General features: G+C 44.7%; 1 protein-coding gene across 5 annotated transcripts; it reads right to left on the minus strand.

Annotated features, from left to right (window-relative positions):
• Positions 1-379: 379 nt before the first annotated feature.
• On the minus strand, positions 380-14,224 carry azi2 (5-azacytidine induced 2). 5 transcript variants are annotated; one of them, XR_009930867.1, is made up of 9 exons: positions 14,034-14,224; positions 12,944-13,166; positions 5,239-5,355; positions 5,003-5,102; positions 4,651-4,784; positions 4,242-4,303; positions 3,832-3,959; positions 1,070-1,663; positions 380-572 (listed from the first exon to the last, which is right to left on the minus strand). XR_009930867.1 is itself a non-coding variant. In XM_062466847.1 (8 exons), the coding sequence occupies exons 2-8, from the start codon at positions 13,157-13,159 to the stop codon at positions 1,281-1,283; spliced, it is 1,140 nt and encodes a 379-aa protein (XP_062322831.1). In that variant the 5' UTR covers positions 13,160-13,166; positions 14,034-14,224; the 3' UTR covers positions 380-1,280. The 5 variants fall into 5 exon arrangements, 4 of the variants coding, with proteins under 4 accessions (XP_062322831.1, XP_062322834.1, XP_062322832.1 ...); XM_062466847.1 differs by having other exon boundaries at positions 380-1,663; XM_062466850.1 differs by having other exon boundaries at positions 380-1,663; positions 12,944-13,194.
• Between the last annotated feature and the right edge of the window lie 6,182 nt (positions 14,225-20,406).

The following is a 20,406-nucleotide window of genomic DNA, read 5'->3' on the forward strand; positions in this document are numbered from 1 at the left end:
AAGAGTCAGGACATTTTTTAACCCTTCAATCTCTATACAATGGCCCTTAATTTATTGGACTAAACTCGCATAACATAGAATATATTTTCTATTATGTTAATCCCCATTTGCAATACACTGTTAAACATTATAATGATAGAGAGTAGAAGAGAGTAGAGGAAAGGCCCAAGACAAAGGGATCTCTTTGGAGTGCAACTTGGTCTTAAGAAATATATTTAAGATACACAACTTTACACACCAACTCTTCCAATTATTGTCCTGTGCTTCCAATGAATTGCCATCTCGCTTTTGTGAAGACTTACATTACTGACATTGTTTTTACAATCCTTGCTTGTGTGCTCCAATGGCAGGGCAGACGTATTCAAATCCAATATAAAGAAACATTGTGAACATCTGTCAAACAAGTCCACCAACCTCAATCTTGAGGTAATTTAATTTAAACAGTGAGTCCAGGTTTACTTTGTCATGTGTTGGAATACAGCAATAAGACACTGTTTACCTTCTTAGAAGACAAATATTTTTTACCAGTTTATGTGTGGCCCCTAACACACACTGAGCAGTGCTGTGTATTCCTGAAAGAAAAGAAAAAAAGACCAACACCTCAAGCCATAATTTGTTCACCCAAGGACTTTTACAAAGCACATTTTCCATTTGAACAACTACAAAGAAAAATCCATAAAGATCAGTTCTCTGTTTGAAAAACATCAGAAAGCGCTGTGAAGTCATCAGACTGGGTATGGGGTACTAAACCAAAGATTGTACTGTGTATGTGACTGACGGACTTGAGCCTTTTTGGTGCTACTTATGGTAAAGTATATACCTTTACATGTCTGTAAGCATCATAGCACAGGCACAAACACAGCATCTTTATACCTAAACAGTCTTCACATTATTATGGAATAACCATGTGACTATACACTTTACAACAGTAACATGTAAAGAGAGACTTACATCAGAGGGCTACAATTAAAACCTAGAGTGCTTCTGACTGTGGATCAATGAGTTCCCACAGTGAATGACTAAAAGGGTTTAAACCCCAATAGACAAATAAAGATGCACACGCCCTTACAAACATAGACGTGGCGGTTGGAAGTCTTTTTTCTTCGTCCCATGAATGAAATTTCCTCTCCTACAAAGGACTTTCCCTCATTATTAGGATCCTTCAGTGGTAGACAGGGATCCCCCAGGCCCTGTGTTCTCATGGATAAGAAGTCTGGAGAAGTGGTACTAAGGCAGGTCAGGTGGTATGCGGCAGGCAGGGGGTGCAGGGAGTGGTTAGGTCAGTATGGCGGGCTTTTGGGGCTGCTTCTCTTGGATGTGGAGGAGTGGGGAGGGCTATTTTGACCCTCCCAGAAAACAGTGTCACTGGGCTTGGGGGGGCTGGGAAAGGACCAGGAACTGTCATCCAAAGAAGCCTGGTTCTGAGGGGGGGGGGGCAGAAGCACTGGGCTACCCGGGGCCACAGGACAGTGGCTGGACCAGGGGCCCTGCCCCCAGCAGTCCTCCCTCAGGCCATCCAGCGCTGGGTGGCCCATTGGAGGGCCGGGACGGCCAGAGCTCGAGGGCACTGGAGGGGCACTGGGGGGGCGAGGGACTGACACCCGCACTGTCCAGTTGTTCTTTTCGACATCATCCAGACACTGGACTGGAACCATTGATGCCGCTGAAGAGAGGAGTAAAAACATGTATAATCAGTTTCAGAAGACATTCCTTTTAACCACTACATTCCTGGAAGAAGAATTTGAAAAAGATTCACCAGAGCACCATTTTGCAATTCACCAGGATATTAGAAAAGTAACTGTGAATAAATTATTAATCCAAGCACTTGCTCCATTTCCCAAGCAGAGTTCACCAAGATCAAGGGTCTATAGCATGTTCCAATCTTTAACATACAATACCCAACCTAAATGAGCAATTTGTTATTTCTGTCACTGGCTTGACACTGAAAAAGGTTGAGTGTTTCCCCTTTATAACATGCAGTTAATGGTATTAAACTAAATGTATTTATAGGCAAACCAACTGTCATTTATCATGTATGTTACTGCCAAGGCTTCTGCAACTAAATAAATAATGTTATGTACCTTCATGGATATATAGTTGTTGTGGATGCTAAAAATGAGAGACGCATTTCCAAATGTCCATAAAGCTTCTGTTAATTATAGCACTTATAAGACGTTCAATGCATATTTAAGATTTACTAAGTAATACCAAATCGAATTTCTCTTTGCAGGCTGTACATCACCATGTACACCATAGAACATCCACTATCACAAAAATATGCTATTGTTCCATGTTGTGGGTAATATATCTAATCATGGCTCCTGATGCATAACGCATCGTCTTAAATGCAATACAAATATAAGACCTTTAGACACACAAACACATTCTTGCTTTTCTATTCAGTTATCTTGAGTAGATAATAAACTCTCTCTCTCTCTCTCAAAATGGTCTGCAGGGGGCTACATTTGAATAAAAGTGATTTGTTGAACCTTAGAAGAATACAGATGTTCAATATCTTAAATACATGTTCTTTCTGTCTTCCTCCCTCTCCCATTTCTTTTCTCCCCATCTCTGTCACCCGCTAAGTCATACACAGAAGATGATTAAGGTGGAATATTCACTGGAATAAGGAGATTCTTTCTTTGCTATATTTGATTCTAATTTGCACCTTTGTTTTTTACTCTGTGACACAGAGGGAATGGTAAAAAAGAAAGATAGTCTGACTATATATCTGCTCAGGAATGACAGAGCATAATTTTTCGATTGTACCCTCTAACTCATAGGTGTCAAACAAGGCCCGCGGGCCACATACGTACAATTATATCTGGCCCGCAAGATCATTTTATATATATTTTTTTAATGGCCGGGCGATATGAAGCACCAATAACACACAAACTACAAATCCCATAATGCAGCGCGACAGCTGCCTTATCGAATAGGCTGATGCCTATTCTGATATGACTATGATATGCCTATTCTGTGCACGCTCGCATTAACTGTGGAAGTCACTATCTAGCATCACATCAAACCCAGAATACGTCCTAAATTTGGGCTAATCCCCGAATGTTTACCACGTCTGGCTCCGCGCCTGATGAACACTCGGATCGATAAAAAGTCTCAAAAATGGTATCAATATAAAAAAAGAATACAATCCCTTTCCGTAAATCTTGATACCCCCCCAAAAGATTCACTGCACCCCCAGTCAAAGCAGGCTGCACCTGGCCCTGGATGGAAGGCAGTTTCAAGAAAGATGGGAAAGTTAATAAATTTTTTCAAGGAGAAAAACCGGAATGTATTTTGTGTCATGAGCTGATGTCAGTCGTTAAAGAGTAGGCTACAATCTCCGTCGGCATTTTGGACACCAAACACGGAGACAAATATGCCACATTTAGCCTCCAAGAAAAACAGCAGATTGTCTAAGAATTAAAAGGCGGACTGCAATCGCAGCAGAATATGTTCACAAAAGCTACAGCTAAAAACGATGTTTTTACATCGTAAACATCGTTACATTGTAGTTACAACTGGCCCTTTGAGGGCAAACATAATGCTGATGTGGCCCTCGGTGAAAATGAGTTTGACACCCCTGCTCTAACTTATTACAACAGCCTTCTCACCACCTCCACTTATGTCTTGAAGCTGCTTTTTGTGAAACCAAAATTGAGTTTACATGTTGCTCCTCTCTACTGCATTAGACATAACTCACTTCTTTCCAGAGACCCATTCTGTGTTACAACTTAATTCTTGTCTTCATCGAATTTCCCCACATGGTTTTCACTGGTGCAACTGGAAACAGAACTAAGGTGTCACTGAGAAAATGCCCACTGATGTTACCTGGCTTGCTTGCAACAAGCAAAGAGTCTTTAAGCCTCTTCACAAGGTCTGTCTGCATCTTCAGCGCTGAGTGGAGATGGGAGACCTCAAAGCACAGGCTCTCATAGGACTGCAGCATGGTCTTCTCCCTAATGGAATATTATAGGAGTAAAAAATAATTTGAACTTTATTTGTCCACATGAAGCAGAAGTGGATGCATTTTGTCTATAAAGAACTCATAACGTGGCAAATGAACTGAGCTTCCTCTGAATCCTTGACAATACGAGTGAACATCTTATCGGTAAACTGTGTCTCCCTCTAGTGACTAATGGTAACATGCACTTTGAGAAAGAATGGTCTACTCGGAAAGCAGTCTTGTCCAGCTAACTTGCTTTGTTCCTTAAACTAAAGATACCAAAGGAGTAACATACCAGTTCTTGGATTCAGGGTTATGGTTCTGTTCACAGTCTGGTTTCGTTTGTCCAACAGGATCCTCAAAAACAGAGATCATAAAATTTCAACCATAACTGTGATGTGGTTTATACCGTCTCTACAATCACGTACTACAAATTTATTTTTCAAAGATATGGATTTGCAAAAGGCCCAAGTATCGGAGTCAATCAAGAATTACCCATATAAATACTTAGTCAACACTTAGCTAGAAGGATGATCTGACAGACTCCTGAACCAGACTGATTTCTATGTATTTTATTTATTCATTTGTATTTATATAATTTGTAAGTCTATAGGAAATGTGCCACACTGATTTGTGAAGTAAATGTAAGCTTGTGACATCAAGATTGTTTACATGTGTAAACCACCAATAAGGCTGTTGGTTACCCCGCAGTGTTCTTGCAGCTGGATGTTCTCCTGTTGTACTCTCTCCAGCTCTTCTTGGAGTGTGTGCATCTTCAGGCCATTGTTCACTCGGCCCATTTGCCACAGGTCCTGGCTGCTATTCAGACTCTTCATCACTGAGGGGAACAAGGAACAAATCCATTGAGACATCGGTTGTTCCATTACACATTTATATTGAAGAAAATGTCTCCTGGATGAGAAAAGTAAGTGACGAGACCATTAAGTGACAGTGTACCGAGGGAAGGGGGCCAGGGGGGTGAGTACACCTTGACTGAAAGTCAAAAAGGAAAGTAGTGTCATTCATGTTTGTGACATGCATTGATGATGTGTGTACCTTGGCTTGTTTCGATCTCCGTCTTCAACTCCAGCAGCTCCAACTCTTTGGCCTGCAACTGATCAAGCAGCAGCTTCTCCAATTCACTTCTCTCCCTTTTCTAATAAACAGAGAGAGAAACCATCAGAAATTGACAATATAGACATCCAGAGTTTATAGGCAGGCCTACAGACTACCGAGGGGATTGCCCGGTCAGTAGTCTCCCCCTTGTGTGATCCCTTTTTACTCTGACCTACCAGTTTTTTCAGCTCCGCCTGTAGCTCCTTATTCTCCATGTAGATACCTCGGTAGGCACTGAATGCCTTGTTCACATACTGGGGTCCTTCTGAGGGGGGCGCTTCTGGTCTGAATGGCTGGAATAAACAAAAGTAGAGCAGACAAAAAATGTATGTAATACAAGACAATTATTATTGATGGTCATCTACCGGAGCCTTTTATTTTGGATGATCTTCATTTATCATTGAATTGGATGAGTACTGGTTACTGCATAGCTCTCGTTGGCAAACAGCTTGTTGTCACTTCATGATTGTTTTCCTCAAAATCCACATTGCATCAAGACTTGTTTTAGTACTCAGTTAAAAATGTTTGCCACATATCACAGGGTATTCCATCTTTAGCGATAAAGTTCAAAGTCTAAGACAGCAATTTTTTTTGTTTATACAGTACGTCATAGTTTCAAGTCCACATTGGCTAGAAAAGTGTATACAGTTAACGTGAAGAAAAAGAAACGTATTTTCACTGTTATACTTTCAATTGTCTACATTCTCTTGCATCTTGTTTGTGAAATGTGTAGTTCAATAAATGATAATTCTATCAATTGTATTACTAAAGTTATGTAAATTGCATTATTAACAGTGTTTCCCCTACCATTATATTAGGGGGGCGTCCGCGCCCCCCCCCCCCCCCCCCTTGTTTATATATAGCGCCAGATCACAAAATAAGTCATTTATGGTTAGCTTTCCTATAAAACAGGTCTATAGCTTGCTCTTTTATTAAACAAACTAAATGGCCTTATGTTATTTACACGACGGCATGTCATTTCTGTCTCTACATCAGTGGTTCCCAAAGTGGGGGTCACGACCAGCGAGGGGGTTGCGAGATGATTTCCAGAAATCAAGGAACATTTTAAAACAATTAGAAATAGCATATTTTAGCCAACATTTTAACAAGTTAAAAATAGTAGTTAAATGAATGCATGCAAATAAAAAAAGCCATCAACCTTTTGTTTTTCCATTCACTGTAAGTACGGCAAACCATCTTACATCCGACCAGGAGGACGCATTAGTTGAACTGTCAAGCGACCGAACGTTAAAGGCAGCATTCTCAGCCAAGACACTGGCTAAGTTTTGGATTTCAGTGGAGAGGGAATACCCATGGCCGCGGGAAATAGGGGTGCTGAAGCACCCACTGACAGCACGAGAATTAAAAATAATATGACTTCCACCACCGCGGCACAGCCCCGCAGTAGCAGACTGGCCATCGGGAGCACCGGGAGACAGCTATGTTTATTTTACACAAAACTCAAAAACGATTTTGCACTCAAATAAAAGGTCTGGAACAAAGTCCAGGGCCTACTTTAACTTCCACGTATACGTAAACCACCTCCGTGGATGCGGGGGTCGCAAGTCACTGGCACCATTATTTTAGGGGTCCTAAATTTCTCACACAGATACCACGCTGCTCCTGAGCTACTCCTGAGCTACAGCTCCAAACTTTTCCCAAGCTTTTGTTCTTGCTCCTTGTTAATCGAATATATATATATATATTACTTAGTTTATTCATTTATTTTGTCCTTCCCGATTTAACCTATACATTTACTATCTTACTTATAGGTTTACTCGCCGCGGTTTTCTTCGCGGCTTCCTTCCTTGGAGCCCGACACTACTGTTCCTGTTGAACTAGCCAACTCAACGCTCTTGACGGATTTCCCTGGCTGGCATAAACTATTAACGTAAGTTAACTATAATGTCTCACACCCACTCACATTGTCCTACATGTGTCATTTTGCTCGAAAAGTTGACTGTTAGAGAGTCGCGTTCAGTCGCTTGAGGAAGAACGTATGCTAGTAACTTTAGATGCGACTGGCGCAACATCACTGGCAGGGAGTCCTAGCGCTAGGGAGGACTCAAGATTAGCCCCACCGGTTTCACCTTTGCAGCATGGTGGGAGTGGGACTCCTCAGACGTTAGTGATCGGTGACTCCATCACTCGTAACATTAGATTGGAGCAACCAGCGACAGTTTACTGTGTACCTGGGGCCAGAGCTACCGACATAGAAGCTAATCTCAGGGTGCTGGCTAGCACTAGGGCTAAGGCAAAGGCCCAAGCTAAGGCACATGGCGCACGCACTGATGATAGGTATGAGAATATTGTCATTCATGTCGGCACCAATGATGTTAGGCTAAGGCAGTCAGAGGTCACGAAGGTTAATATAGCTCGGGCATGTGACCTTGCCCAAAAGATGTGTCGGCATCGAGTAATAGTCTCTGGCCCATTACCTGTTAGGGGGACTGACGAGATCTACAGCAGACTTGTCTCTCTTAACCGCTGGTTGGCTCGCTTCTGTTCAGAACAGGGTTTTGGATTTGTAGATAATTGGTCTTGTTTCTGGGCCAAACCTGGCTTGTTGAAAAGTGACGGGGTCCATCCGAGCTGGAGAGGTGCTTTTCTATTGTCTAGGAATATTGAAGCTATTTTAGAGCAGGCCTGACACTCACTAGAACAAGCCGGGCCTCAGTCTCTTAGAGAGTCTGATAGGTATGTTGTGAGCTGTTGGGGGCCCGATAGCCTAGGCTATCGGGCCCCCAACAGCTCACAACATACCTATCAACTGACTACACTATCAACTGCCCTAGCTTAGGCCCTAGCTTGTAGTGTAGTCAGTGAGGTTGCTGATGTCGTTTCTCCCATTGAGACGGTGTCGGTCCCCCGCCCTTTCTCTAAATTTCGGCCTTCAAGTATTAGGAATTATACCAATTTAATATGTATTCAGCCTTGCTCCCCCGTTGCTCTTCCTACTAAGTTTTCTGATGACAGTGCCGCCCTCTCTGAAGTATTATCTACGTCTAAATCTGCCAAAAACCCATACTGGAATGTTGGGCTCCTAAACATCAGATCTCTATCCACAAAGGCCATTTTGATTAATGATCTAATGTCTGAATACAGCCTGGACTTGATTGGACTCACCGAAACCTGGTTAAAACCTGATGAATATTCCCCCCTGAATGAAGCATCGCCTCCGGATTTTGCGTACTCACACATCCCTCGTGTATCAAAGAAAGGTGGTGGTGTTGCTATGATAAAGCTAGCTTCAACCTCAGCCTAAAATCTGTAAATACCTTTAAATCATTTGAAATAATTTGCATGAAACCGCCAACTATTTTAAAAAGGAATAATGCTACTACTCCTGGCCCCCCTCCCTCATTTTGTATAGTTACTCTATACCGGCCCCCCGGCCCGTATTCCCTCTTCCTGGAGGAATTTGCAGATTTTAGTGCTGATCTTGTGACATATACTGATAACGTCTTGATTATGGGTGATTTTAACATTCATGTGGATGACCCAAAAGATCCTTTAAGTAAGGCCTTTACTGCTCTAATGTATTCCACAGGTCTCACTCAGGTGGTTTCCAAACCTACCCATCTTCACTCGCATACATTAGATTTAGTTCTCACGCGGGGAATCAAGATTAGTGACGTCATTGTCCACCCCCACAATCCTATATTATCAGACCATTGTCTGGTCACCTTCAAAATGGACCTCTGCCAGAGCCTTGGAGGCACTAAGAATATTTCTACTAGCCGCTGCATAACCCCAAACACAGCTCTGGAACTGGCTAATATTCTACCCGCTGCACTAGAAGTCCTTGACGTCCCAAATAAATCATTAAATACTAAAACGAGGGATCTGAATTTGGTTCTTCAGCTATCCCTAGACTCTGTTGCCCCTCTCAAACCAAGGAAAAAAAAGGACAAGAAACCGAAGGACAAGGCTCCATGGTATTCAGAGGAAACCCGCACTCTTAAGAGGTTCACTAGAAAACTAGAACATAAGTGGCGTACCACTAAATTGGAGGTTTTCCACCTGGCCTGGAAGGACAGCCTAATGGAGTACAAGCAAGTCCTCATTAGGTCCAGATCAGATTATTTCTCTAGGTTGATTAGTAAGAACAAACAACACTAAGTTCCTATTTGACACTGTTGCAAATCTCACTAAGAAAAGTACACTGTGTTAGTTCAGATTTCTCTCCCAATGATTTCTTAGATTTCTTTGACCAAAAAATTTATGCAATGAGGGACAAACTACAGACTAGTCCTGGAGGAGTGGCCATCAACACTGAACTTTCCCCTATACCAAGCATGCTGCATGTTGAGGCTCTCACTCACTTTAACCCTATTTCTATGGAAGCGTTCATCGAGCTGATAAGACTCCTCGAAACCCACTAGCTGCCTTCTCGATCCTCTCCCTGCCAAACTCTGTAGGGAACTTCTCCCTATTATTGGACCACCCATGCTTAGTATTATTAATGAATCTATTGTAATTGGCCAAGTCCCCAACGATTTCAAACAAGCTATTATTAAGCCCCTTCTTAAAAAACCAAACCTGGATCCAGGTTGTCTTAGCAACTACAGGCCAATTTCAAATTTGCCATTTATCTCCAAAATTTTAGAGAAGGCTGTGGCACAACAGCTCACTGAGCACCTCTCCTCAAATCAGCTTTATGAACCTCTCCAGTCTGGATTTCGTCTCCACCACAGCACTGAAACTGCATTAGCCAAGGTAGTCAATGATCTACTGTTAGCCTCTGACGCGGGTTCTTTCTCTATCCTGGTTCTTCTAGACCTAAGTGCAGCTTTTGACACGGTGGATCATGAGATTCTCTTGGAACGTATGGAGAACTATGTTGGGATTTCTGGTACATCACTTCAGTGGTTTAGATCGTATCTATCCGATAGATCACAATATGTCCACTATGATGGCTGCTCATCCAGGAGCTCCACTGTAAAATACGGAGTACCACAGGGTTCAGTTCTAGGCCCTCTGTTATTTTCTCTCTATATGCTGCCTTTAGGAAACCTAATTAGAAGCTCTGGGGTAAATCTTCACTGTTATGCAGATGATACTCAGCTATATATGTCTATAAAGTCTGGAGAATTTCCACATGCTATGGAAAAATGTGTTTCTAGGTTGAGAGCTTGGATGACTGCAAATTTCCTTCTTCTAAATTCGGATAAAACCGAGGTTCAAATTTTCGGTCCTTAAAAATATAGAAATAATTTTTCCAATCTGACCTTAGACCTAGACGGCGTCAAAGTCTCTCAAAGCCAGCTAGTAAAAAATTTAGGAGTCACAATGGACCCAGACCTTTCGTTTGAGTACCATATTAAGAAAATTACTAGAACTGCATTTTTCGATCTACGTAATATTGCCAAAATACGAAAATTTCTCTCAAAGGATGATGCCGAAAAACTAATATATGCATTTGTTACGTCCCGATTGGACTATTGCAATGTGTTGTTCTCTAGCCTCCCAATTACCCACCTAAAAAATTTACAGCGGGTGCAAAATGCTGCTGCTAGACTATTGACCAGAACAAGAAAGTTTGATCACATAACATCTACTCTTGTCTCTCTACACTGGCTCCCTATCCAAGCCAGAGCTGACTTCAAAGTTCTACTACTAATCTACAAATCTCTGCATGGATTGGCACCACTGTACCTCTCCGGTCTCCTTGCACCCTATTGCCCCGCAAGGACACTTAGATCTCAAGATGCCGGCTATCTGGTGGTTCCAAAAATTAAGAAAAAAACAGCTGGAGGTAGGGCGTTCTCATATAGAGCGCCTCTTCTCTGGAATAAACTACCCGTCTCAATTAGGGAGTCTGATACTGTTTCGACGTTTAAAATTAGGTTAAAAACGTTATTGTTTAGTCTATTCTACGACTGTTAAAGGTAAGTATGTTACTAGTTGGAGGCAACGGGGGACGGGTTGTTTCCATCCTTATTCTTTAAGTATAACTTATTTTAGAGTTCTCTTCCCCTGGAACAGATTTCATGTTCCAAATGAGGGGGGCTGTCGCTGTCTTGATGTGTGGGGTTGCATCAAATTCCCCTTTTTTGCTCTGTTAAATTGCTGCACCAGTCCACACTTGACCGGTGGGGATCTCATTCTATTATAACTGTAACTGTTAGCTGCTCCTGGCATTCTCTAATCCCTGCTCTCCTCTCTCTGTCCCCCCCCACACACATCCCTTGTGGTGTGGGGGGTTTGAGTTGTCAGCACCTGCCTGGTCGTCGGTCAGCCAACGCTGGACCTGGTCGCGAGTCTCCCGGTCCTGTCCTACATCTATAAAGTTGAATAATGGATTTTGGTGTTTTAAAAACCCATCGACACTGTATGACTATGTTTAGCCTGTGTTCTGCTCCTCTCTCCCACCAACCGTCTCTGGAGGAGGGGATCCCTCTCTGAATTGCTCCTCCCAAGGTTTCTTCCATTTTTTTTTTCTCCTGTTGAGAGTTTTTCCTTGTCTTCCTTGAGGGTTTAGGTTGGTTGAGGGGCAGTTCTATGGGCATATGTGAAGCCCTCTGTGACATGCTTGCGTGTAAAAAGGGCTATACAAATACATTTGATTTGATAATGTCCCAGTGTTTTAAGAAAATATTATAAACTATATTCATGTTTCATAAAGTATTTGTTCTAGTTCTATCAGAGTGAAAGTCTCTAGTTGTCTAACAACATTACATTTACATTTAGTCATTTAGCAGACGCTCTTATCCAGAGCGACTTACAGTACGTACAGGGACATTCCCTCGAGGCAAGTAGGGTGAAGTGCCTTGCCCAATGACACAACGTCAGTTGGCATGACCGGGAATCGAACTGGCAACCTTCGGATTACTAGTCCGACTCGCTCACCGCTCAGCCACCTGACTCCCCAACATTAACTGTTAAGTCAGTGGCGTTGTTAGACATAAAACTGTACTGGGGCACAGGCCCCTATTCATATCCCTTCTTCCAAGCGTGTTGCGCACAATGCACTACTAGGCTATAGAAACTCCCCTTGCTTAACCCACTATGTAACAGTTCAGGGACACAAGTTTGATATCAGCTTTGGCAGGGACACCTATAGTTAATGCAAATTACAATTGTTTTTAGCTTCATGTAATATTGTTTTTATGTTTTAGTAAAAATAAGATGATCGGTAGGCCTACCATTTAGAAACTTTCTTTAGTTTTGTAATGTTTTCTTAGCCTACCTCAATTCTGACTTGTGTGCTGAGTCCGACACCTGGACTTATGTGTGCGTGCTGCAGTGGCTATTTGGCAAGCTCAGAAGATGCATCGGTTTGTGTTTTGGGTTAAACTGCTTTGATTTTACAAGCGTTGATTGAGATATTGCGTTAATTTTTTTTTTTACTCAAACTTTCAAGATTTACTGGGGCGCAGAAGATTTATACTGGGCACGTGCCCCTGTAAAAAGGGTCTAACGACGCCCCTGTGTTAAGTTATGTTTAATAAACAAATACAATACAAAAAACACTGTGCACATGTACTCCTTGGTGAAAACATTAGCGTAGAGCCCTGGCACACTTTCAGAGTTTCCTCAGCAGTCAAAGACACAAGTAAATTATTTTGGTCCCTTTAACCCTTGTGTTATCTTCGGGTCATTCTGACCCATCAGTCATTGTGACCCACCGTCGTATTGCGACAGATTTACCGCATACAAAGACAAAGTGAAGCATTTTCTTTTAACCGTTGGGCTGTCTCAGACCCCCCACATTGCAAAGGTTAAAAGAAAATTATTTTAATTTGTTTTTGTATTGGGTAAAATTGGGTAAACACAACGATGGTTCGTTATGAACCTTTGGGTCATGTGACCCGAAGGCAGCACGAGGGTTAAATTCCCTCGAACCCCCACACTCCCCATTACCATCCTCTCGCCTACCTTGTCCTCCAGCTGTTTGACCCTCTTCCTCAGTAAAGTGTTTTCTCGCTCTGTGTCTCTTAAGCGTTTCTTGATGTCCTCGTAGGCAGTGACCAGGGCGAAGTGTGAGGCCACTGACTCGTCCCCAGCACACACCGACACTGGGCTCTCGGCTGCCACATATGCCGTCTCATGTTTTAGGATGTAGATGTCGTCCTCCACTGCAGGGGGCTCCATTCCAGGCCTATAGGTCAGACGTCACACAAAATGACCTAAATCGATGCAGTCAAAAAGCAATAGAACCTACGTGAACTTCCTCACCCTCAATAGATTTAAAAAGGAAATATAATGGAAACAAAGACCTCTGTAAAGACCTTTTTAAAGTCAAACTTTCAGTAACATTAACGTAAACACATACCTACTCATCTTTGCAAATGAGATCGTGCTAGCTTGTTCTAACTTATGCTCGTTAAATACGCTACTGCAGTCACCACGTACAGCAAAGCTAGGAATAAATCTGTTGCATTGAAGTGAAAACGAAACCCCAAAATGTACAGACTGGCTACAGTAGTAAGGCTGTCTCCCTTTGCACAACAACATAATTCTGGCTAAACTACCCTTTGTAATATACATTTAGGCTACCATCTACTAAAATACAATACCTACAAAGCCAAAATACTGTTGGTTATTTACACAAAAACCTACTAAATGTAGCCACTGTAAACAACGCACTCTCATAAAAAATATTAAAACCATCTGCCGAGACTAGCTTATATAGGTTAGCTAGCTCTAGCTCTACTAGCTAGACGTTTTGTTCGGTACTGTAATATAACAAAGCGGGATGAGCAAGGGATAGAAAACGACAAAGGACTATGTTAAGTTAAGTTCATAAGTTGCATAGTCAGATAATGTGAATTTAAACATACTCGCTAGTTAGGCTAGCAAAAACGACGATTAATAAATTGATTCCGACTTAACGCAGCCAGCAAGACTAGCTACCATATATCATCAAGCTAGCGCTTGCAGCTAGCCTAGTTTAGCAGGCTCCTGTCAAGCGATAAATGGCAACGTTGCAAACGTCACTGACTGAGCAATCATCACCTTAGCCTACCTAGTTGATCCAATAGATTGTGTTGGGGTAGTATCAGGTCGTGAATATGACGAACATGGTATTAAATAAATCGAATCTATAGCGAGTCGTATTTATCGCAGAAAGATTACAGGTAGCATAAACCACCATCTGTTTCATTCGCAAATTGAAGCTATGTGGGTGAAGCCAAGCCAGCTCTATGAGCCAGTCTCAATGAGGGATCAATTTCCGCTTGATTTCTCCCAAACCTTTCAAAATAAAGGTCCACAGTCTTCCTGTGGTGGTTACCATAGACATAATAAAGAGTAGACGCCGCATCGACCGCTCTAGGTGGTGGGCCGAGCCCGCGTACACAAACGATTAGTTTATCCTCCACCTTGAAACCTAGAAAGCTAGAAATGTTCACCATGGTTGCTACGTTACGAGAAACAAGAAAACACTCCGATTGGCCATCGCTAGCGAAAATCGCTCCTCATTTGCATAAAGTTGAGAAAATCTCAACTCGGTCGCGTTGCGTCGCTACCCACAATGCACCACGCAAGCGATTCGCCTGGCTCCATTGAAAATGAATGGAAAACATGTTGTCGCTCGCATCACGTCGCTGCAGTGGACACGCACTGTCACGCTGTGTTCACACTGCAGCGTTTTTTAACGCTCTGCATCGCTTGCCTTCCCACAGTACACCACGCACGGGGGCGTGTTAGACAAGTTAATACAGAGTTGTAGTTCTCTAAGGTCACTGTTGTAGTCATGGCCAAGCGTGCAGATTTGGGTTCATGTACTCACAATATCGAGCAAAATACCACTTTTACACAACATTTATGTAAGTGCAAGATTTTACTAGTGCAAGATTACAGTAGAATACATGTTACGCCACCGGTCACTCAACCAGTCGTTTGTAGGCTGGGCTAGCGAGCTTGCAGTGGCACAGAACAGTCACGTAATGTGACGACTAAATTTAAAAGTAGGCTATAAAAACACACTAGGAACAATGACGACATCGGCAACCATGCACCATGCATTATTAGTTTAATGTATTCTTTAAATTCAGGCTTGTCACATTAGTAACTTTGTTCTGAACAGAACTGGATGTGCAGACACATACGAAAAGTTTCTCCTCCATCTTGAAATGGTCAAACCTAGAAATGTTTACCATGACGAACAGTTGCTACGTTACAAGAAACAAGAAACCAATCCGATTGGCCAACGCTAGCGTTTTCACGCTCCTCATTTACATAAAGTTGAGAAAATCCAACTTGCAACGCTCCGCTCCGCTCGCCTTCCCACAATGCCCTACGCGAGCGTCAACGCCTGGTTTCATTGTAAATGAATTGGAAGCCGACGCCACGCACCGCCCGCTCCGCTGCAGTGTGAACGCACTGTCAGTCTCTCACACAGGTGATTGGTATTAGCTGATTAGTGGAGTCACAAGACAGAGTTTGATAGTATTTCAACCTAATACAATTTACAAGAGGTGACTCTGCAGGTGCTGCTAATATCTCTTTTACTAATATTGCTAATGGAACTGTTTTATTCTACTACGCCACTGAGTGTGTTTACTTGACCATGAGAAACCCGATTACTAGCAATTGTCGGTTTATGCCATACGATTACTCCGTTTACATGTGTAAATAGCTATGCATTACTCAATAAGCGCGTCTACATGATTCTTTTCATGAATTGTTGTATGCTCCACGGACAAAACTTGCACCATCATCCTTCTGCAACAAAGTGACGCTGTGTCTTCCTGTATCGGCCCTACTGCTGTATGTTTCATTCAATCAACACATTGAATCCTACGAAGAAAGCAGAATAAACGCACTCGATGCACACATCTGCTACTGCTATTACTATCCCAACTATAATTTCAGCTGTTAAGACTATAATATTCTTTTTATGACTAGTTAGCCTAGGCCTACTTCTTCTTCTGTTTAACAGTTCAGCTTTCAGCTTCTCCCACATTGTATGTCAGCTCTTAGCGTTGTTAGATGATGCAGTTCAGTTTCCACACTGCCTCTTTTGTGTGACTCACACATTTTTGACATTCATTTCAGCTTGCGGGTATTTTCTCATTTCTGTATTTTCTGCAATTTAAGAAAAATTATTTCATCTTTCAGCATTCCAATGCATTTTCAGCAGGAAATGCCTTTCTAGTTATTGTTGGAATGCTGCTTCAGCATTCCAAGTATTGTTCTTTGAATCTTTATTCAACTTATTATTATTATTTATCTTCTATTTCTCCCCTCCCTGAGTCACCACCTTACCGCGGTGGAGGGGTTTGCGTGTCCTAATGATCCTGGAAGCTATGTTGTCGGGGGCTTTATGCCCCTGGTAGGGTCACCCAAGGCAAACAGGTTCCAGGCGAAGGATCAGACAAAGCGTGGCTCAAAAAACTACCATGAAGAAAACTAACAATGGTTCTCAGTTGCCCCTGCCCGGAAGCGGGTCACCGGGGCCCCCCCCCTGGAGCCAGGCCCGGGGGTGGGGCTCGATGGCGAGCGCCTGGTGGCCGGGCCTTTTCCCATGGGGCCCGGTCGGGCACAGCCCGACGAGACAACGTGGGACCCCCTTCCAGTGGGCTCACCATCTGCAGGAGGGGTCATGGGGGTCGGGTGCAGTGCGAGACGGGCGGCGGCTGAAGGCGGGGCCTTGGCGGTCCGATCCTCGGCTGCAGAAGCTAGCTCTAGGGACGTGGAACGTCACCTCGCTGGCGGGAAAGGAGCCGGAGCTGGTGCGCGAGGTAGAGAAGTTCCGGCTAGATATAGTCGGCCTCGCCTCGACGCACAGCATCGGCTCCGGAACCAGTCTCCTTGAGAGGGGCTGGACTCTCTTCCACTCTGGAGTTGCCCTCGGTGAGAGGTGTCGAGCTGGGGTGGGAATACTTGTTTCCCCTCGGTTCGGCGCCTGTACGTTGGGGTTCACCCCGGTGGACGAGAGGGTAGCCTCCCTCCGCCTTCGGGTGGGGGGACGGGTCCTCACTGTTGTTTGTGCTTATGCACCAAATGGCAGTGCAGAGTACCCAGAAGACGCCGGTCAGGCCTGGCAGGCCCAAACGTAATGTGAGGGTCTGCTGGGAACGGCTGGCAGAATCCCCTGTCAGAAGGAGCTTCAACTCCCACCTCCGGGAGAGCTTCGATCATGTCTCGGGGGAGGCCGGGGACATTGAGTCCAAATGGGCCATGTTCCGGGCCTCCATTGTTGAGGCGGCTGACCGGAGCTGCGGACGCAAGGTGGTCGGTGCATGTCGCGGCGGCAACCCTCGGACCCGGTGGTGGACGCCGGAGGTGAGGGAAGCCGTCAAGCTGAAGAAAGAGGCCTATCGGACTTTGTTGGCTGGTAGGACTCCAGAGGCAGCTGATGTGTACCGGCAAACCAAGCGGAATGCGGCTTTGGCGGTCGCGGAGGCAAAAACCCGGGCATGGGAGGAGTTCGGCGAGGCCATGGAGAATGACTTCCGAACGGCTTCGAAAAGGTTCTGGACCACCATCCGGTGACTCAGGAGGGGGAAGCAGTGCACTGTCAACGCTGTATATGGTGGGGATGGTGCGCTGCTGACCTCGATGGGGGACGTCCTGGATCGGTGGAAGGAATACTTTGAAGACCTCCTTAATCCCACCAACACGCGTTCCGACGTGGAGGCAGAGTCTGGGGACATTGGGGGGGCCCTTCTATCTCTGGGGCTGAGGTCGCCGAGGTGGTTGAAAAGCTCCGCGGTGGCAAGGCCCCTGGGGTGGATGAGGTCCGCCCGGAGTTCCTTAAGGCTCTGGATGTTGTAGGGCTGTCTTGGTTGGCACGACTCTGCAACATCGCGTGGACATCGGGGACAGTGCCTCTGGACTGGCAGACCGGGGTGGTGGTTCCCCTCTTTAAAAAGGGGGACCGGAGGGTGTGCTCCAACTTTAGGGGGATCACACTCCTCAGCCTCCCTGGGAAAGTCTATTCAGGGGTGCTGGAGAGGAGGGTCCGTCGGATTGTCGAACCTCGGATTCAGGAGGAGCAATGTGGTTTTCGTCCTGGCCGTGGAACTGTGGACCAGCTCTATACCCTCGGCAGGGTTCTGGAGGGTGCATGGGAGTTCGCCCAACCAGTCTACACATGTTTTGTGGATTTGGAAAAGGCGTTCGACCGTGTCCCTCAGGGGCTCATGTGGGGGGTGCTCCGGGAGTACGGGGTACCGGACTCCCTGATCGGGGCTGTTCGGTCCCTGTACGACCGGTGCCAGAGTTTGGTCCGCATTGCCGGTAGTAAGTCGAACTTGTTCCCGGTGAGGGTTGGACTCCGCCAGGGCTGCCCTTTGTCACCGATTCTGTTCAGAACTTATATGGACAGAATTTCTAGGCGCAGCCAGGGCGTTGAGGGGGTCCGGTTTGGTGACCTCAGGATCGGGTCGCTGCTTTTTGCGGATGATGTGGTCCTGTTGGCTTCATCGGGCCGTGACCTCCAGCTTTCACTGGAGCGGTTCGCAACCGAATGCGAAGAGGCTGGGATGGGAATCAGCACCTCCAAATCTGAGGCCATGGTTATCGACCGGAAAAAGGTGGAGTGCAATCTCCGGGTCTTGTCCCAAGCGGAGGAGTTCAAGTATCTCAGGGTCTTGTTCACGAGTGAGGGAAGGATGGAGCGCGAGATCGACAGGCGGATCGGTGCGGCGTCCACAGTGATGCGGGCTCTGCATCGGTCCGTCGTGGTGAATAAGGAGCTGAGTCGAAAGGCGAAGCTCTCTATTTACCAGTCGATCTACGTTCCTACCCTCACCTATGGTCACGAACTGTGGGTAGTGACCGAAAGAACTAGATCGCGAATACAAGCGGCCGAAATGAGTTTTCTCCGCAGGGTGTCCGGGCTCTCCCTTAGAGATAGGGTGAGAAGCTCGGTCATCCGGGAGGGGCTCAGAGTAGAACCGCTGCTCCTCCGCGTCGAGAGGGGCCAGTTGAGGTGGCTCGGGCATCTGATAAGGATGCCTCCTGGACGCCTCCCTGGTGAGGTGTTCTGGGCACGTCCCACTGGGAAGAGGCCCCGGGGAAGACCCAGGACACGCTGGAGGGACTATGTCTCTCGGCTGGCCTGGGAACGCCTCGGGGTCCCCCAGGAAGAGCTGGTGGAAGTGGCCGGGGAGAGGAAAGTCTGGGCCTCCCTGCTTAGGTTGCTGCCCCCGCGACCCGACCCCCGGACAAGCGGAAGATGATGGATGGATGGATCTTCTATTTCTTCCGTGGCACCTTTCAGCGCCTTCAAATCTTCAGCTATTAAAACCGTTCAGCTATCAAAACATTCAGCAGTTTCAGGCCATGGGTGCTATGACTTTTCAGCTTTGTACCTCTTATGCTTGAATTAATATAAATCAATATTCATAATATTTTTAACATGGGTTTCCAATGGAGTTTTCTTTCAAATCCTCTCAAACTTCTTTAAACTTCTTCAACTTCCAAATCCTTCTTCTTCCTCAATCTTTCAGCTAGAGCCACCATTTAAACTTTAAAATGTTGACAAAACCCTAAACTATTTTTAAATAATTCAGCTTTTTGATATCTATTCAACTTTTTTCAATATCACTGATTATGTTTCATGACTTTTTCAAGCCGTTTCTGAGATTTACATGGGTGTGTACGTGAAACCCTAGAGTGCAGACTGAAACGCTTAGAGTGGAGGCCTGAGCTTCGGATGTCGTACACACTTGTTCAGAGCCCCATGAAAGCGAGACAAAGTCCAACTCTCGCCCCATAGAGACCAATGCAAATCTGGTGACAAAATCGTCAGAGAAAGCAAAAAGAACAAGATTTTGAAACTGCCGGTAGAGTCGTATTTCTGACCGCACAGACATATAAAGGGAGTCAGGTGTCTGACTCCCACCTGACTCCCATATATGTGGGAGTCAGGTGGCTGAGCGGTGAGGGAGTCGGGCTAGTAATCTGAAGGTTGCCAGTTCGATTCCTGGCCGTGTCAAATGACGTTGTGTCCTTGGGCAAGGCACTTCACCCTACTTGCCTCGGGGGGAATGTCCTTGTACTTACTGTAAGTCGCTCTGGATAAGAGCGTCTGCTAAATGACTAAATGTAAATGTAAACTATTCTCCCATTAAAAGTAATGGTAAATCCTTTCAAATCATTAAAGAGCTTCCTCCTCTTTCAAACGTAACTACTTCAGCATACTTTCAGCTAGAGACACCATTCAACCTTTCAAATGTTCACAAGACATTCAGCTATTCCCAAATGATTCAGCTTTTTCAAATATTCAGCCAATTTTGAATTATGACAGTTGGAAATACATTAAAATGTTTGATCCTTCTTGATTTTTATGAATGAGCAGCATTCATAAAAATTTATGAATGAGAGCATTCTGCTCTTTTTCTGATATTCAACTAAATTGTCAAACAAATTCCTCTAACTTTCATATA

Source organism: Osmerus eperlanus, chromosome 7 (genome assembly GCF_963692335.1).
Source record: "Osmerus eperlanus chromosome 7, fOsmEpe2.1, whole genome shotgun sequence".
In the NCBI taxonomy this organism is placed as follows: domain Eukaryota; kingdom Metazoa; phylum Chordata; class Actinopteri; order Osmeriformes; family Osmeridae; genus Osmerus; species Osmerus eperlanus.